The sequence below is a fragment of the Silurus meridionalis genome, chromosome 12 (genome assembly GCF_014805685.1).
Source record: "Silurus meridionalis isolate SWU-2019-XX chromosome 12, ASM1480568v1, whole genome shotgun sequence".
Taxonomy (NCBI): domain Eukaryota; kingdom Metazoa; phylum Chordata; class Actinopteri; order Siluriformes; family Siluridae; genus Silurus; species Silurus meridionalis.
Window position 1 is genome coordinate 23,363,903 of NC_060895.1, and position 14,029 is coordinate 23,377,931.

General features: G+C 38.9%; 1 protein-coding gene across 6 annotated transcripts in view; it reads right to left on the reverse strand.

Annotated features, from left to right (window-relative positions):
* Positions 1 to 12,574, reverse strand: part of stim1a (stromal interaction molecule 1a) — a 44,466-nt gene extending 31,892 nt beyond the window's left edge. For 2 of the 6 annotated variants that reach the window (XM_046862289.1, XM_046862290.1), the window contains exons 1-3: positions 12,064 to 12,572; positions 9,238 to 9,369; positions 263 to 393 (exon numbers count right to left, since the gene is read on the reverse strand). In XM_046862289.1, the coding sequence (XP_046718245.1) occupies positions 263 to 393; positions 9,238 to 9,349 (243 nt within the window). In that variant the 5' untranslated portion in view covers positions 9,350 to 9,369; positions 12,064 to 12,572. Of the gene's footprint in view, positions 1 to 262; positions 394 to 9,237; positions 9,370 to 12,063 lie in introns of all 6 variants that reach the window. The other 4 variants (XM_046862291.1, XM_046862292.1, XM_046862288.1 and 1 more) reach the window with 3 other exon arrangements.
* Positions 12,575 to 14,029: the final 1,455 nt, after the last annotated feature.

The window sequence follows — 14,029 nt, forward strand, 5'->3', positions numbered from 1 at the left end:
ATGTTAAGACTTACAGAGAAGTTACTATTCTAGGGTTTCTCAAAACCACATTCTAGAGAAAAGTCATCTCCTGGCCCAAACAGGAAGGAAAGAAGATAGACAGAGCTAGAAAACAGACGAGCGCTGAGAAATATAGGCCCTGCCTCGTATTAAAGCCTTGAACACAAACCATGAATAATTTAACAAACGACTCTGCTTTGGCTCGCCTTCGATTTTTTTATTTTTTCCCACAGAGCAGACGTTTCGTAAGAAAAGCACTGACCCCGTCCGTCTCGGCGACGTCCACGTTCCCATTGGCGTCGTCGTCCATCTGTTTGTGGATGCTCCGGATGGCCTCGAAACTGAGGATGGCGTTTTCGTCTTGGCACAGCGGCTCGTCGATGCGGCACAGATCTGAAAAGAAGACAGACGGGGAAGGGGCTGTAAACCAATAAAACTAAACCAGACTGCAGGTTTTACACCAGGCACGAGTAGAACCGATGGAGGAACTCAAATTATCCAACGCCTTGTCAGGCTATGCTAAGCAATGAGTAGAAATAAAAACACTGAAAACACTGACCCTGGTTGAACTTTAGATTTACTTGATGATCATGTGATCAGTTCTTTCAGGAAAACCGCATACGTTTGTCAAAACTGTCTCCGAAGTATGTACATTCGAAAAATGCTTTTGAAGACAATGGCGCCAAAGTCTCCAAAACATAGAAACACAATGAGTTAGAGCTCCAAAGTGGACTAAAATGACCACCTTCCATGACCTATTTCTTGCATGCTGTAGATCACGGGACTTGCATGGTTTAAAAAGCTACACCAAAGAGCTCTTTTAAACTGTAATACACGGTTGTGTAACCATACATGAGATCAGTCATGAGTCTAAGCTATCAATTAACGTGCTGTCTTCGGCAGCTCTGGATTTCCTTGCATTAGATGCATAAAAATACTATCATTTCTATGACTTTTCCATGAAGGACAATTCATGTGTTGACACAATGTCTTCGTTAAACACCCCATGTTCATACGAGGCAACTCGTGCATCTCCTGAAGGACACTGATCTTTAGAAAGGCCTGATATTATAGTATACAGTTTCAGAAGGGTAATGACTTTTACTCTCATTATTCAGTGTGGTCATCAGGGTCAGTCAAGAACATTTTAAATTTTGTGGAATCATTTGAACGTCCGCACGAACGAAACGCAGATCTGCTCATCAAGCTCTGGAGCTCGAACAACAAACAGCATAAGGCGGTTAAATATAGACTCAGCCATGGTATTAACTTAAACTAAGCGTCTCCTATTTTTAGACGGAAAATCTGTACAGCTGTTTGTGCAGCCCATCACGAGCGAAGTGTCATTCTGAAGTCACGCTCTTTGAAAGAAAAAGGTCAGGAGTGAAATCTCTAAGGGTTCTCCGCACCAAAGGTTCGACTTACAGAAAGCAATTGAAAGCAGAAACAGAATTGGAACCAAGGATCTATGGAATGTTCGAAACCTTTAATGCGAATGTTTGATCAGAGTTGCTGGAGATATCGATAACAAATCCTCAAACCTCCGTGACGTTCCCTTTGATAAACCATCAAACCACAAGCTTGAATTACTCTGAGGTGGCTTGTTAGGAATAAACCATTTCAAGCGTTTTTTACCAAAGCAACTGGAGTGTGTGGTGTTTGATTTTTGATTTCTGATTATTTTCCTCATTTGAAGCTAAAATGGAAGAAAAAGTTTCTTTCTCCTAAAGACTTTTCTGCTACAGTTGACACTGGAGACTTCTTTAAATTTTATTAACACTTCATCTTCAACCTCATCACAATAACACAATCAATTTTCAGCACAACCCTGGGTCTTGCAGGACCGGTCAAACCTTGAGGTCTTGTGTTGGACACAAGGATTAAATGGAATCTACAGGTAGATCTGAGAGGTTCTAAATGCAGCAGTAGTTTGTGGATCAGCAGTCTGTCCCCTGCATTTCCTGGGGCATGAAGGCCAATAGAACAAGTTCTCAGCTGGAGGAGGGGGTTGGTGGTTTTATGGTTGGGGTGAAGCACAGCTAACATTGCTCTGCTCACGGGAAGCTCAAACCCAAGGATTGACCGTGTAACAATTCGGATAGAGACGCTACAAAAAACCTGTCCTGCAATGAGTGTGTGAAGATTTTGTTGTGAGAAGTGGAGTTGTATTGTTCTATCATCTGCTGATGTAGTGATCCACATGAACTTCTCCATATGAGTGAAACCGGAACGTTGAACGAAGCCACTGATGGATGATGTTATTTAACATCTGGTTTGCTCAAGACCACCACAAACCCAAAGAAGCCAAAAGTCGCAAAATAAGGCCATGTCCACTCTAATACAATTTAAGGCCATGTCCAATCTAATACAATTTAAGGCCATGTCCAATCCAAGAGGGCGTGAAAAACGCTCCCCGAAGCAGATACATTTCAAAAACGATGTTTTCACGTCGCACTGTGAAACCGATGACGCGTTTACTTGGGAAATGACGCGGGTCGAAGCAGTTTGCTTGTGTGCAGTACAGGGACGTGAGCGTTTTCAGACGTCAGAAGTTTTCTGAGGGAAACGCTGTGTACGAATGTATCCGGATTAGCGTAGGGCAAGAAATGAGGAGAGGAAGAACTGTATGAAACCATGACCAGAGGTGCATTAGGTTCAATTTGCTCTCGGACAGTTACTTAGGAGCATTTGACATTTTTGAATTTACCTCTTTAACCACACCACTCATGAAGCTCCGCCCACAAGACCTACAATGGCCTGAACTAACTCTAAACCTATTTTAGCTATTGTCTAAGGTATTTCAGTACGTATGACATAAAAAAAAAAAAAATTAAGGCACAAAAAAGAGCTGATATTATGAGAGTAGCATTTCCAAATCTCAGAACGGGCTCTATTTAATCATCATTCTTTTTTTTTCTTTTTTTTGAAAAAGGGGGGAAGAAAATTAAGTTTTTGTTCGTATAATATTCTTCACACACAAACCAAGCTACAGCACCGCCAGCTTTTTCGAAGACAGCAAAACAGTAGGTTTTTCTTACATAAAATTGGTACGCGATGTAAATTCAGCACATTCCTGACTCTCCCACGACTTTCCACTTCATCACCGTGATGAAACTATTGCTTTATATGTTTATTATTCATATTAATGTAAACCCACACAATAAGCCACCTATTGCTTTACCTATAAATCAGTCGCTACACAAAGGAAAAATATTAGCGCTCACTGGTGAACCGCCGGCTCTAGAATTATTAAAGTAGTTTACAAAAATAAATGATAAATAATCTAAATATTTTAGTTAGTTAAATTTTTTTTGACACAATGCAATAAAACGATTTATATCAATCCTGACTGCACCCCAGGTCTCCTCACCACACCTACATCAGTACCTGACTTTACTAACACGCTTGTGGCTGAAGGAATCTCACACAAATCTCCACAAAATCTAGTGGAACATCTTCCCAGAAGAGTGGAGCTTATTAGAACAGGGAATGGGGACGAAATGTGGAATCAGAGGAGATGTTCTGATGGTTAGGTGTCCACAACACAATACATTTTAAACGTTTCTTCTGGAGGAGACCAAAATGTCTTAATTTGTATTAGACAAACGCAAATGAAATACATTATGATTTTTATTTAAGCAAATCTATTTAGAATTTATTTATTATGAATTTATTTAAAAAAAAATTATATAGATTATAGATATAGATTATATAGATAAAAAAGTAAATACTTTATCGCACAATTGTTTTTAAAATGTAAAAAATATATAAAATAAATTCAAGATTCAAATTAACGCTTAAAAAAAAAATTAATAAATAAATAAAAGAATGCCAGACTTGATATAAAAACACGAATAAAACAAAAAAAATCTGGTTTAAAAAGCCAAATCAGGACGAGGCTCACGGGGGAAAAACATCAGAGATCTTGGATGCGATCAAAAACTCTTTTGAGCCAAGTTTCTCTAAAATACAGCAGGACGGCCTCCGCTGCACGGCTGACACGTCAGGATGGATTGCGAAGGAAGTGCAGAAGTACAAACGGAGCTTTCAAAATTATAATGCAGTCTACAGCTGGACAGGAAATAAAACTATACACTGCATATAAAAGCGGCTTAACGCGAAGGAATGTTAATGCAAAAACACTTAATAGGATAATGTCATACGAATATAAGTTTAGTTAGTTATTAAATGCTATCGTGTTTTGGGTAGCCATATTAACCTCCTAAGACCTGAGCTTTGGTTTGGCTTGCATTTTAGATTTCTTCCAGTTATTTGGGGTTAGGAAGAACCAATAATTATAATAACCTATATTTTCTTTGAACATGAAGCTCTTCTAGGAAAAACAATGATGTCACTTATGTGGACACTCGGTCTGTATCTACAGACAACAATAAAGACACCATTGTGCACAATGTCCACGTATGTGGACACCCAGGTCGTAGGAGGTTCAACTGCACATTTTGGCAAACAAAATGCTTCACGGCGCAAAATCGGTCACTGGTGCGGCCAGGATCTGCTGTAAATTGTGAATCCGTGATGAGTGTTTTGATATGTCACATGTGTACGTTCCAGCTCCAGCTAGAAAAGCTACCAAGTGGAAACATTAACATGTTACACGGTAAAACAATGCAATATCAATTATTCTAGACTGTATGGACAAAAGTCTCAGGACACCAGACATTTCCAGCCATATGTGGCTCTACCCCAAACTGCTACCACAAAGTAGTAGGCGCACAATTGTACAGGACGTCTCCAGATGTGGTTGCATGAAATTTTCCTTTCAAGACCCGAACCTGTTCCAGCATGACGATGCCCAAAGCCAGCTCCATGAAGATATGCTTTACGTGGGTTGGAGTGAAAGATCTTCTGCTATCGAACACACAAATGTGAATGCTGACTGCACCCCAGGCCTCCTCACCTCACCTACATCAGTACCTGACTCTACTAACACCTGTATGGCTAAATGAATCTCACACACACCTCCACAAAATCTAGTGGAACATCTTCCCAGAAGAGTGGAGCTTATTAGAACAGCAAATGAGGCCTACATGTGGAATGGGATGCTCAAGAAGGAGCACATGCAGATCTTATGATCAGGTTCCCACAAACTTCTATCCATATAGTGCACATCGTTTAGAAGATGGCAAATATCGCTATGCATATTACTGCATAGTATGTGTGTGTGTGTGTGTGTGTGTGTGTGTGTGTGTGGAGGTCGGAGAGCGAGATATGCTGTTGTGGCACAAGTCCTTGCCAAACAACATTAAATGGCAAATCAATCCACACATTTTTGATCAGGTTTAGAAAAACAGCAATTTCCCTTCACTTTTACATGCTATTAAAACCAGCGTATGCCAACGCTAACGCTACCTCGCTGACCCCCTACAGTCCTACAATTCAACTTCTCCCATCTTGATTTCTCAGGCTTAGACAAATAAAAGCTGAGGCACAAAAACAATCTGGGATTTACCTGAGTCAGCTAATGAATATTAATAAGCAGCAATGGACTGGTCATGAATATTCATGACTGGGGTGCAAGCGAAAACCCAGGAACACTTGGGATTGTTTTATTTGGACTGAAAAATAAAATAAAAATGCTTGTAGGTACTTTAGTTCTACTTTAGTAACTTTTCACTCATTACATTCTTTTTTGTACACAAACATCTGTACTTTCTAACATTTTTAAACCATACTCGTTACTTGAGTTTTAATCTATTTTTTGACATAATATATTATAATATAATATATCAATATATTTTCTTCTCATTGCACCATTTTCAGTACATCAACCTATTTGTCATTGTGCGGCTTTGACAAGTGACCGCTGGTGTATCATTTCCTGTCTGTCACACCACAGACGTAGACTAGTTTAGGAAGCTCACAATGAGCAGTCAGAAGGCAGTAAGAAGTCTGGGGTTAACGTGAATGAGACAGAGGAAGTCAGCGATGTAAACATTCCTCATCACATGATCATCATCATTGTGTTCTATGTGGTGGATGTTCAGCCTGGATATATTCTTTAGGTAACAACATTCGAAATTCTGTATTAATATATTATTATGAGGTGAGGTTCCGTCACCAGCGTGACACTAAAACGGGTCATGATAATCACTACTTTTTACTGAAGTGCATATCAGAGCCCAAAATTATTTACTTTAACTTGGGTGAAAAAGTGCAGTCAGAACTTCACCTCTTACCAGAGTCTTTTAAAACATCAGTATCTTCTTCAACTTCTAGTTGAGTGAAGGATGTAGGATACAAAAGTTTAGGAACTTTTCTACTTGTGGTTCTTAGCCAAAAAAAAATCACCACACAGTTGGAGGCACGCATTTGTATGAAAGGCCTCTGGTAGCTTTTTTCCTTCACTTCAACTAGGAGACCCAAACCTGTGCACAAAGCCAGCTCCATGGAGATCTGGTATCCATAGATTGGCGGGGAAGATCTAAAGTGGCCTGCTATAGAGCTCCGACCTCAACCTTATTAAACATAATGAATTGGAACACTGACTTCCTCCCATTTCTCATCACCTTAACTACATCAGGACCTGAATTTTACTAATGCCCTTGTGGTTAAATGAATTTCGCACAAAGCTTCACAAAATCTAGTGGAACATCTACACTACTTTGTCCATATAATGTACATCATGAACAGGTCGTTCAGCACATCGTCCGTTGTATGACTGCGTACTGATATCTGTGTCACCGAGTTGAGATGAACGTTTGAACTTGAGCAATCTTAAGCAGGTGCATTACACTGCTAATAAATCACCTTGACTCAATAAACTGTGGGGCACGGTGACGGACACCTCAGTCGTGTCTGATGGTGTAATATCGCTCGGGGCCTGGGCTCCGTTCCAGCGCTTTCTGAAGAAAAACGACAGCGCGTTGGACTTTAGCCATGAGAAACTTTGGTCACTGGCACGTCTCATGTGAATTCTAACCTCAGCACAAAGCAGGAAGGAGATGTCGCAGGGGCAATGAGTCATTTCGCGACAGGTTTTGATAGCTTGTGTGTTTAGTATTATTGAGAAATAAAAAGCAGGGAAGCGTTTAGTCGGAATTTGATAAATGGTGGGTGTTGCTGCTTTAGCAGAATTTGGGCTGTTTCTATGCAGCAAACAAGGTAACGGTTAGGAAACATTTAGGTTACATTTATGTTAGGACATATTTTAGGTGTATGCCAGGGGACAGGTTAGATTACAGTTAGGTTATGTTAAGGTTACGGTTACATTTAGGGTTACAGTTACAGTTCCGTTTAAATTGTTACACTTTACATTTGGGTTAGTTACAGTTACATTTGAATTACATTCAGGTAATGTTTGGGTTAGGGTATGTGTAGGTATTGATTTGTTTGGGTTAGGTTTTAGTTAAATTTGAGTTACATTTACATTTGAGTTGTAGCTGCATTTAAGTTTAATTACAGTACCATTTAAACTAAATTACAGTTACATTTGAATTACATTTAGGTTGTGTTACATTTATGTTATGTTACATTTGGATTATGTTACATTTAGGTATTAGTTTGTTTAGGTTAGGTTTTAGTTACATTTGAGTTGTAGCTGCATTTAAGTTTAATTACAGTACCATTTGAACTAAGTTAAGATACATTTGAATTACATTTAGGTTATGTTATATATAGTCTACTTAAATTTAGATTACAGTTACATTTGGGTTACATTCAGATAATTGAACTCAAATATATCTTGACCCAAAGATTATGTTTAGGTTTCAGTTACAACACTTGGTTTAGGTTGTCTTTAGTTTGGGCTATAATAAGGTCAAGGTTACATTAAAGTTGAGTTAGGCTGAATTTAGGACACATTTGGTTGACGTTCAGGTTACATTAGGGTGAGATTGTGTTTGGTTTAGGGTACATTAAGGTTAAGGCGAAACTCGCTGTCTAAAGTGTCACTTAAATGCAGGAGTCATGGGGTCCATACATCAGCTGAGATAAAATTGAAGAGAAAGAAAAGTCAAAACAACTACAGAATTACAGAAAAAGAATCAACATGTGGTGACAAGGCAAAGACATTCAGCAAGTCAGCACACCTCGTCATGCTAATATATGCTCCACCCAGAAGTCTTTCCTGTGGTGGAAAAGCACTGATTGAAACGAAAGGTGATAAATGGTCTGAAGGTGAGCATATCAAACAATCGGAAAGCTGAGATCCAATCTAAAACTACAAACAAGAGATTTTGTCTGTCACGACAGTGTAACCAAAACATGAAGCCGTTCCCCTGCTGTACTTGACAGACTGCAATGATCTCAGTGAAGGCAGTGTGCTTAATGGAGAATGCGAAACCTGTCTATTCTCAGCGTGGCTACATTTAGAGGCTGAACAAATTCTAAATCAGACTACAAGCTCCACTTGGCCCAACTTACTCTGTTCTGAAGGACCTCCTGATCAACACACTAATTGAGCACCTGCAGGTGTACGAGGAGGGGTTCCTACTGGCAAAAAGAAAAGTAGTTAAAAAATTTCCTCATTTCATTCGTTCCTTTGTTTTATAAATAAATATTAAAAACCAAGAGATCACGTGCTCATATTTCTAAACGTCGCCGGGACTCGTTCAGACAAGCCGTATTTAAATAAACGAGGTGCATGCTGCTCTGATCCTTTAATTATCCTTAATACAGTTCAGCAACAAAAACCTCCATCAAGAAAAGAATCTTATGTGGCATTTACATCTGCCCATAATATTCATATGCGATTTGAACGTTATATTAGTCCCCATTTGCTGTTTAATAACCTTGGAAGAAGTTACTCTCGGGTTTATGGAGATTGGTGTGAGATCCATTCAGCCACAAGGGTGTTAGTAAAGTCAGGTACTGATGTAGGTGAGAAGGTGAGGAGGCCTGGGGTGCAGCTTTAACATTCTTCATGTTCAATAGGGTGAGTTCTGAATGCTACAGCAGGAGATCTAGGGTAAGTTGTAAAGCATTCTAAAGCATATCTTCATAGAGCTGGGCTTGTGCACCATGCTGGAACAGGTTTGGGTCTCCTGGCTCAAATGAAGGTAAAAGTTCATGCTACAGCATCCACAGATGTCTTACACAATGTCTTAAACAGTTTTGGGACGAGCCACATATAGTTGGAAAAGTTCCAAACATGGGTAGGACTGCAAACCAGATAAATTATTCCCTGCAGCACCTATTTGGATCCTTTGTTCAAAAAGTTTTGCAACTCAATTTCCTTAAAAACAACTTTCTACAAAGCGTTTATAAAGGAGCACATACCATTGTCAAGTTGTTGGGGCTCTGTGCCGACTTGACCGAGCTTGTCGGCTCGGCAGCCCCAGAGCAAGCACAAGCACACGATCCACAACGCTGGTGCTTCGCTGAAATCCATAGCGAGACTTCTGACTCGATCTGCAGAGAAGAAATATATGACTATATTATCACTACGTTCTGAGAGAAGGAATTAAACACTCATGTCATGTGGTTGTAGGAAAACTATTAATGCTTTAATACTTCATTCCTCTTATACCTCTGCATTCAATTCCATATTTATGAATATATTAACTTAAGGGAGGGACAAAAGGGGGCGTGGCCAGACACTACTGCGAAAACTAAACCCATTTAGTGCATTTACTTGCCATATAGTAGATAAAAAAAAAAAAAGTGAATGTACTTTTTGGTGTTTTCTTTATGTTTTAGTTTGAAATGATCCACTAAAAAAAAAAAATAAATAAATAAATAAATAAATAAATAAAAAAAAACTTTGCCCGAGTGGCTGAAGAAAAAAAAAAAAATAAATAAAATCTGAGTTGCGATAAAATTAACGCGTAATTGCACGATAAAAAAATCTGAAATAGGCAAACTTCTTTTTTAAAGCGGCAGAAACATGCTTCCATATGAATCTTCTCTTCACCCCACGTTGTATTCTCCCTTTTTCTCACCTGTCCAAAGCTTTCCAGACTTTAACAGGTGGTGCGTCATTAATTATGGTCCGTGTGGAAACACAGTGCTCCGTGAGTAGTTAAATGAACTAAACAAGGCGATTAGCCTCGATGGATTGTTTTTTTATTAAAATTACTCAAGGAATCACTTCAGGGAGGAATTTAGTTTTAAATTGCAGTGTGTTTTTATTATACAGTGGTCTTTTTATGGTTTTTGAGAGACACATGCATGTTCCTTTTGTTTTTATGCGACAAACGTATTAATGTAACAATTGAAAGTTTCGATTTGACCAAATTTGCCGTGCCTCCCTTAAAACTTACCAGACGTTCTTCACTAGTTGGAGATTTCTTAGGATTTAGATGTGGTGACTGAGCAGGTCATTCCTTCATAGATACACTCCAGACAACTGTTTGCTCTCTAAATAACGTTTACCAAGCATGGCTCTACGCTTCCAGACGGAATTGCATGGTGTACAGAATTGCAAGTATGGAATGGTAGCCATGTTGGTTCACTTTCCTGAATAAGTCTCCAGCTTTCCCTGCTCCAAAACAACCCCAAATCATTAGGCTTCCACCTCCATGTTTGACTGTAGGGGTGAGGCAGACTGCTAAAAGCTTCTTTCCTGTTCTCTGTCTTACACAAGTTCTTCACTTAGAGCCAAAAATGTCAGGACTCATCTGCCAACAGAATCTTCCTATTCTCAGACTTATTCACTGGCCAATTCTTCTTGCCTTTTACTCAGATTGTTGCATAAAAAAAAAAGGAACATCGACATGTCTCAGACACAATAAGAGACTTCGCGTTTCCACTATTCAGCACATCCAAACCATGGGGTGTATTTATTTTTGGGGTAAATTGTGTTGAAAAATGTTATAAAGGCATTCATTTAATTGAGGTCAGAGATTTTTGTTACATTTCAATATTATTTAGTTAATATACAGAGTATGTTACATAATGGTATATTTGATATAAAAAAAATTATACCTAAAAAATGCATCTTACGTCTCTCACGGCAGCATGCTGATTTACTTATTAGACCACAACGTGTGTTATATCCATTTAGATTTACAGTTAACGATGGAAAACCATTTTCACTATTGTGATTATAGAAAATCATTCAACGTTTATTCAAAAGCTAACATTGTTTAGGGCCTTTGGATGAAAAAAAAAATTAGATGGAAAAAAGAAGTCACAATATTGTCAATAAATAAATAAATAACACTTTCAGAATCGTATCGTTTTAATCGTGATCATATCGTTATGTATCGCAATACGATACTTTGGTCGAATCGCACACCTCTTTCTCTTGTAATTGAAGTCATCAGTATGAGTGCAAGATTTTTTACACATAAAACATTAAGCTTTATATTTTTATTGTACAAATGTTATTTTTTCTCAAATTTATTTTTTTTAAATATATTTTATGTAAACAGCACAGCCACCTGTGAGGTGATTCAGCTAATAAAATTAGCATAGCTCAATGTGCTGCTATTTCTTCAGTTAATGCCAATTCCTTCGGTGCCATTCGGGAAATCTTGTTTATTATACATTTATTTTAAAATATAAATAAAATGCACATCGGTTTTTGCTCATATCTGATGAGAACAGTGACGCACTCTGTAACATATCACGACATTTTAACGTTAAGCTAGCTATGATAATATATGGGGGGGGGGTATAGACGGACGGCCGCCATGACAGAACGTCGGGTTGCCGGATTGTGCAGGTTTTTAGCATTCTCAAAATATGGACAATAAATCTGTGAAATTAAATTGACTGAACGTTTTACGTCTCTACATGGATTGTAACGCAACAGGGTTTTGTCCAAGCACCACCTTAGTAAGAAATATACAAGTATTTAATAGTAAGAACGTCGTACAAAAAATTAGCATTGAACCCGTGACAGGTAGGGTTTATACGGTGTAATCTGGCAACCCTGTATTTCAGCGTTGTTTTTAAATCAAAAAGCCGTTAATTGAATATTTGACGGTTAGATGTAGATGAAGTGCAGCGTCCCGTCATAACACGGAGAGCAAACCGGGAAAATAATGCTAAAATTAGATATTTAGGCGATAAAAATCGGTGAAAAAGGAGAAAAAGTTGACACCTTTACTTGTATTTTAATCATACAACGTGTCGTTATGGTCGTATTACGTGTTTTACCTCAGTCTGGCGTCGAGGTTCCTCACAGGTTCCTGCTCTGTCCTAATCCCAGGGAGAGTCCCGACCACAGCTCTCCATTGAGAGCCAGGGCAGAAGCAATGCTGACAGCCTGGAAGCTTGTTCTCCTCAATTAAAAAACAAACAAAAAAAAAAGAGACGCAGTTCCTGGTGTTTGTTTAAAACAAAACAAAAAAAGATCAGCTCAGGTGGTCTGGTCCTACAGATGATCTCTACTCAGATCTGTTCAGACCTGCATTGCAATGGATGCGTATGGAATGAGTGCCTGTGCACCAAACCAGCCAGAAGGTAAGTAATGGAGGGTTTGAACCCAACAAACTCCCAAATTTCACAGCACAGACGTTATTGGTTCTGTTCCCCAGCCTTGAATCCTCTAAAAAAGTCAGCCTGGACTGAAATCCAGGCTGTATCTGGTGTCTTCTGCCCTCACACTCGCCCCCGCTTCCTCACTCCACACTAGCACGCTTTACTGGAAGACTGCAGATAGGGTTGCCAGATCTTGCATTAGAAGAACCAGATGATTACAGGCTTAAAAAATGGCATCTAAAGCCATCACCTAGACTATATGTATTGGGTATAAAATCCTGTAGCTTGATTGACCAGTAAATGAATAGAACACACCTTTTTCGAGCAGGTGTGCAGGTATATGGAAAACAGATTCATGATAATTATAGAAGTCTTCTATAAGAAAGCCAGTGGTGCCACTGTGGTGAAACGCCCTGAAGATTTGGACTGTAGTTAATGTCAGAAGTGTGCTACACTGACTCTGGACTTCAGTTCGCATCTGATCACCATCACTGCAAACCTCAACATTGTTTATCTGTAATAAATGGACATTCGGTGAATCAGACATTCAGGATGGGATCCTTCTGAGTCTGGTTCCTCTCAAGGTTTCTTCCTTATGCTGTTTTTCTTTCCGCAGTCGCCACCAGCTCACTCAGGGACAAACTTACACATATAACAAACAAAACCATATGAGGAACCAGAGGAACCGGGATTTTTATGGAAATCATCATCAACACCAAATGTCCATTCATTACAGGTCCATCCAATGTTTGAGTGCAAAAACTGTTGTAGCAGATGATACTAATTACAGTCTAAATCCATCTTTATGGTTCTTCAGTTGAAACTCCCACAGGAACTTCATGGATCTTTAGGCTTTTGTGGAGAGTATTCTCAGGAGCACTGCATTGTCTCCAGTTGAAGAGAACCCCATCCAAAGGTAGGGCGTCAGGAGAAACCATTCAGGTCCGCAAAGACGGAATGGACAGGATGGTTGGTATCTCAGGAGAATGTCTAGCTAGATACCGTAGTATTCCACACAGTAAGATTTTATAGCATTCTTATAGCAATTACTTCTGTAGCATTTAGCAGATGTGACTTCCAAAAGTGGCTTGAAGTCTCCATCATTACCTACATTCTGACTCGCTACATCACAGGCTGTAAAAGTAAGACAATGTGGTTAGAAACGCAATTTATTACTTTTAATATTTTTTTTTTTAAATAGGAGAAGAAGTCTCTTCCGCTCCTTAAAAGCAAACACAGAGAGAACAAGGAGGAACTTCTTCCTGCAGACCGTTCGTGTGTCTAAACCAGGAAACACCCAGGAACCAGTACCTGGACTTCTCTCTCCATCTCACTTTTCCTTCACTGCACAACTGTTTTTGCACTTTTTATATGAACACTTTAACTCTGGACTTTCAGCACAGTGTCACTTTATGCCACATTATACTGCACATGGACATTTTAAGAACACAAATCCCTTTCTGTCAATTCATATATATATAATATATTATACCTTAACCTTATTCTCATACTTTTAGTTATACTATACTTATACTTTATACTTTGTATGTTTACAGGTAGAACAGTCCCAAAAAGCATTTCACTGCATGTCTGAACTCTGTATGAATGTGTATGTGACCAATACGATTTAAATTTAATTGAA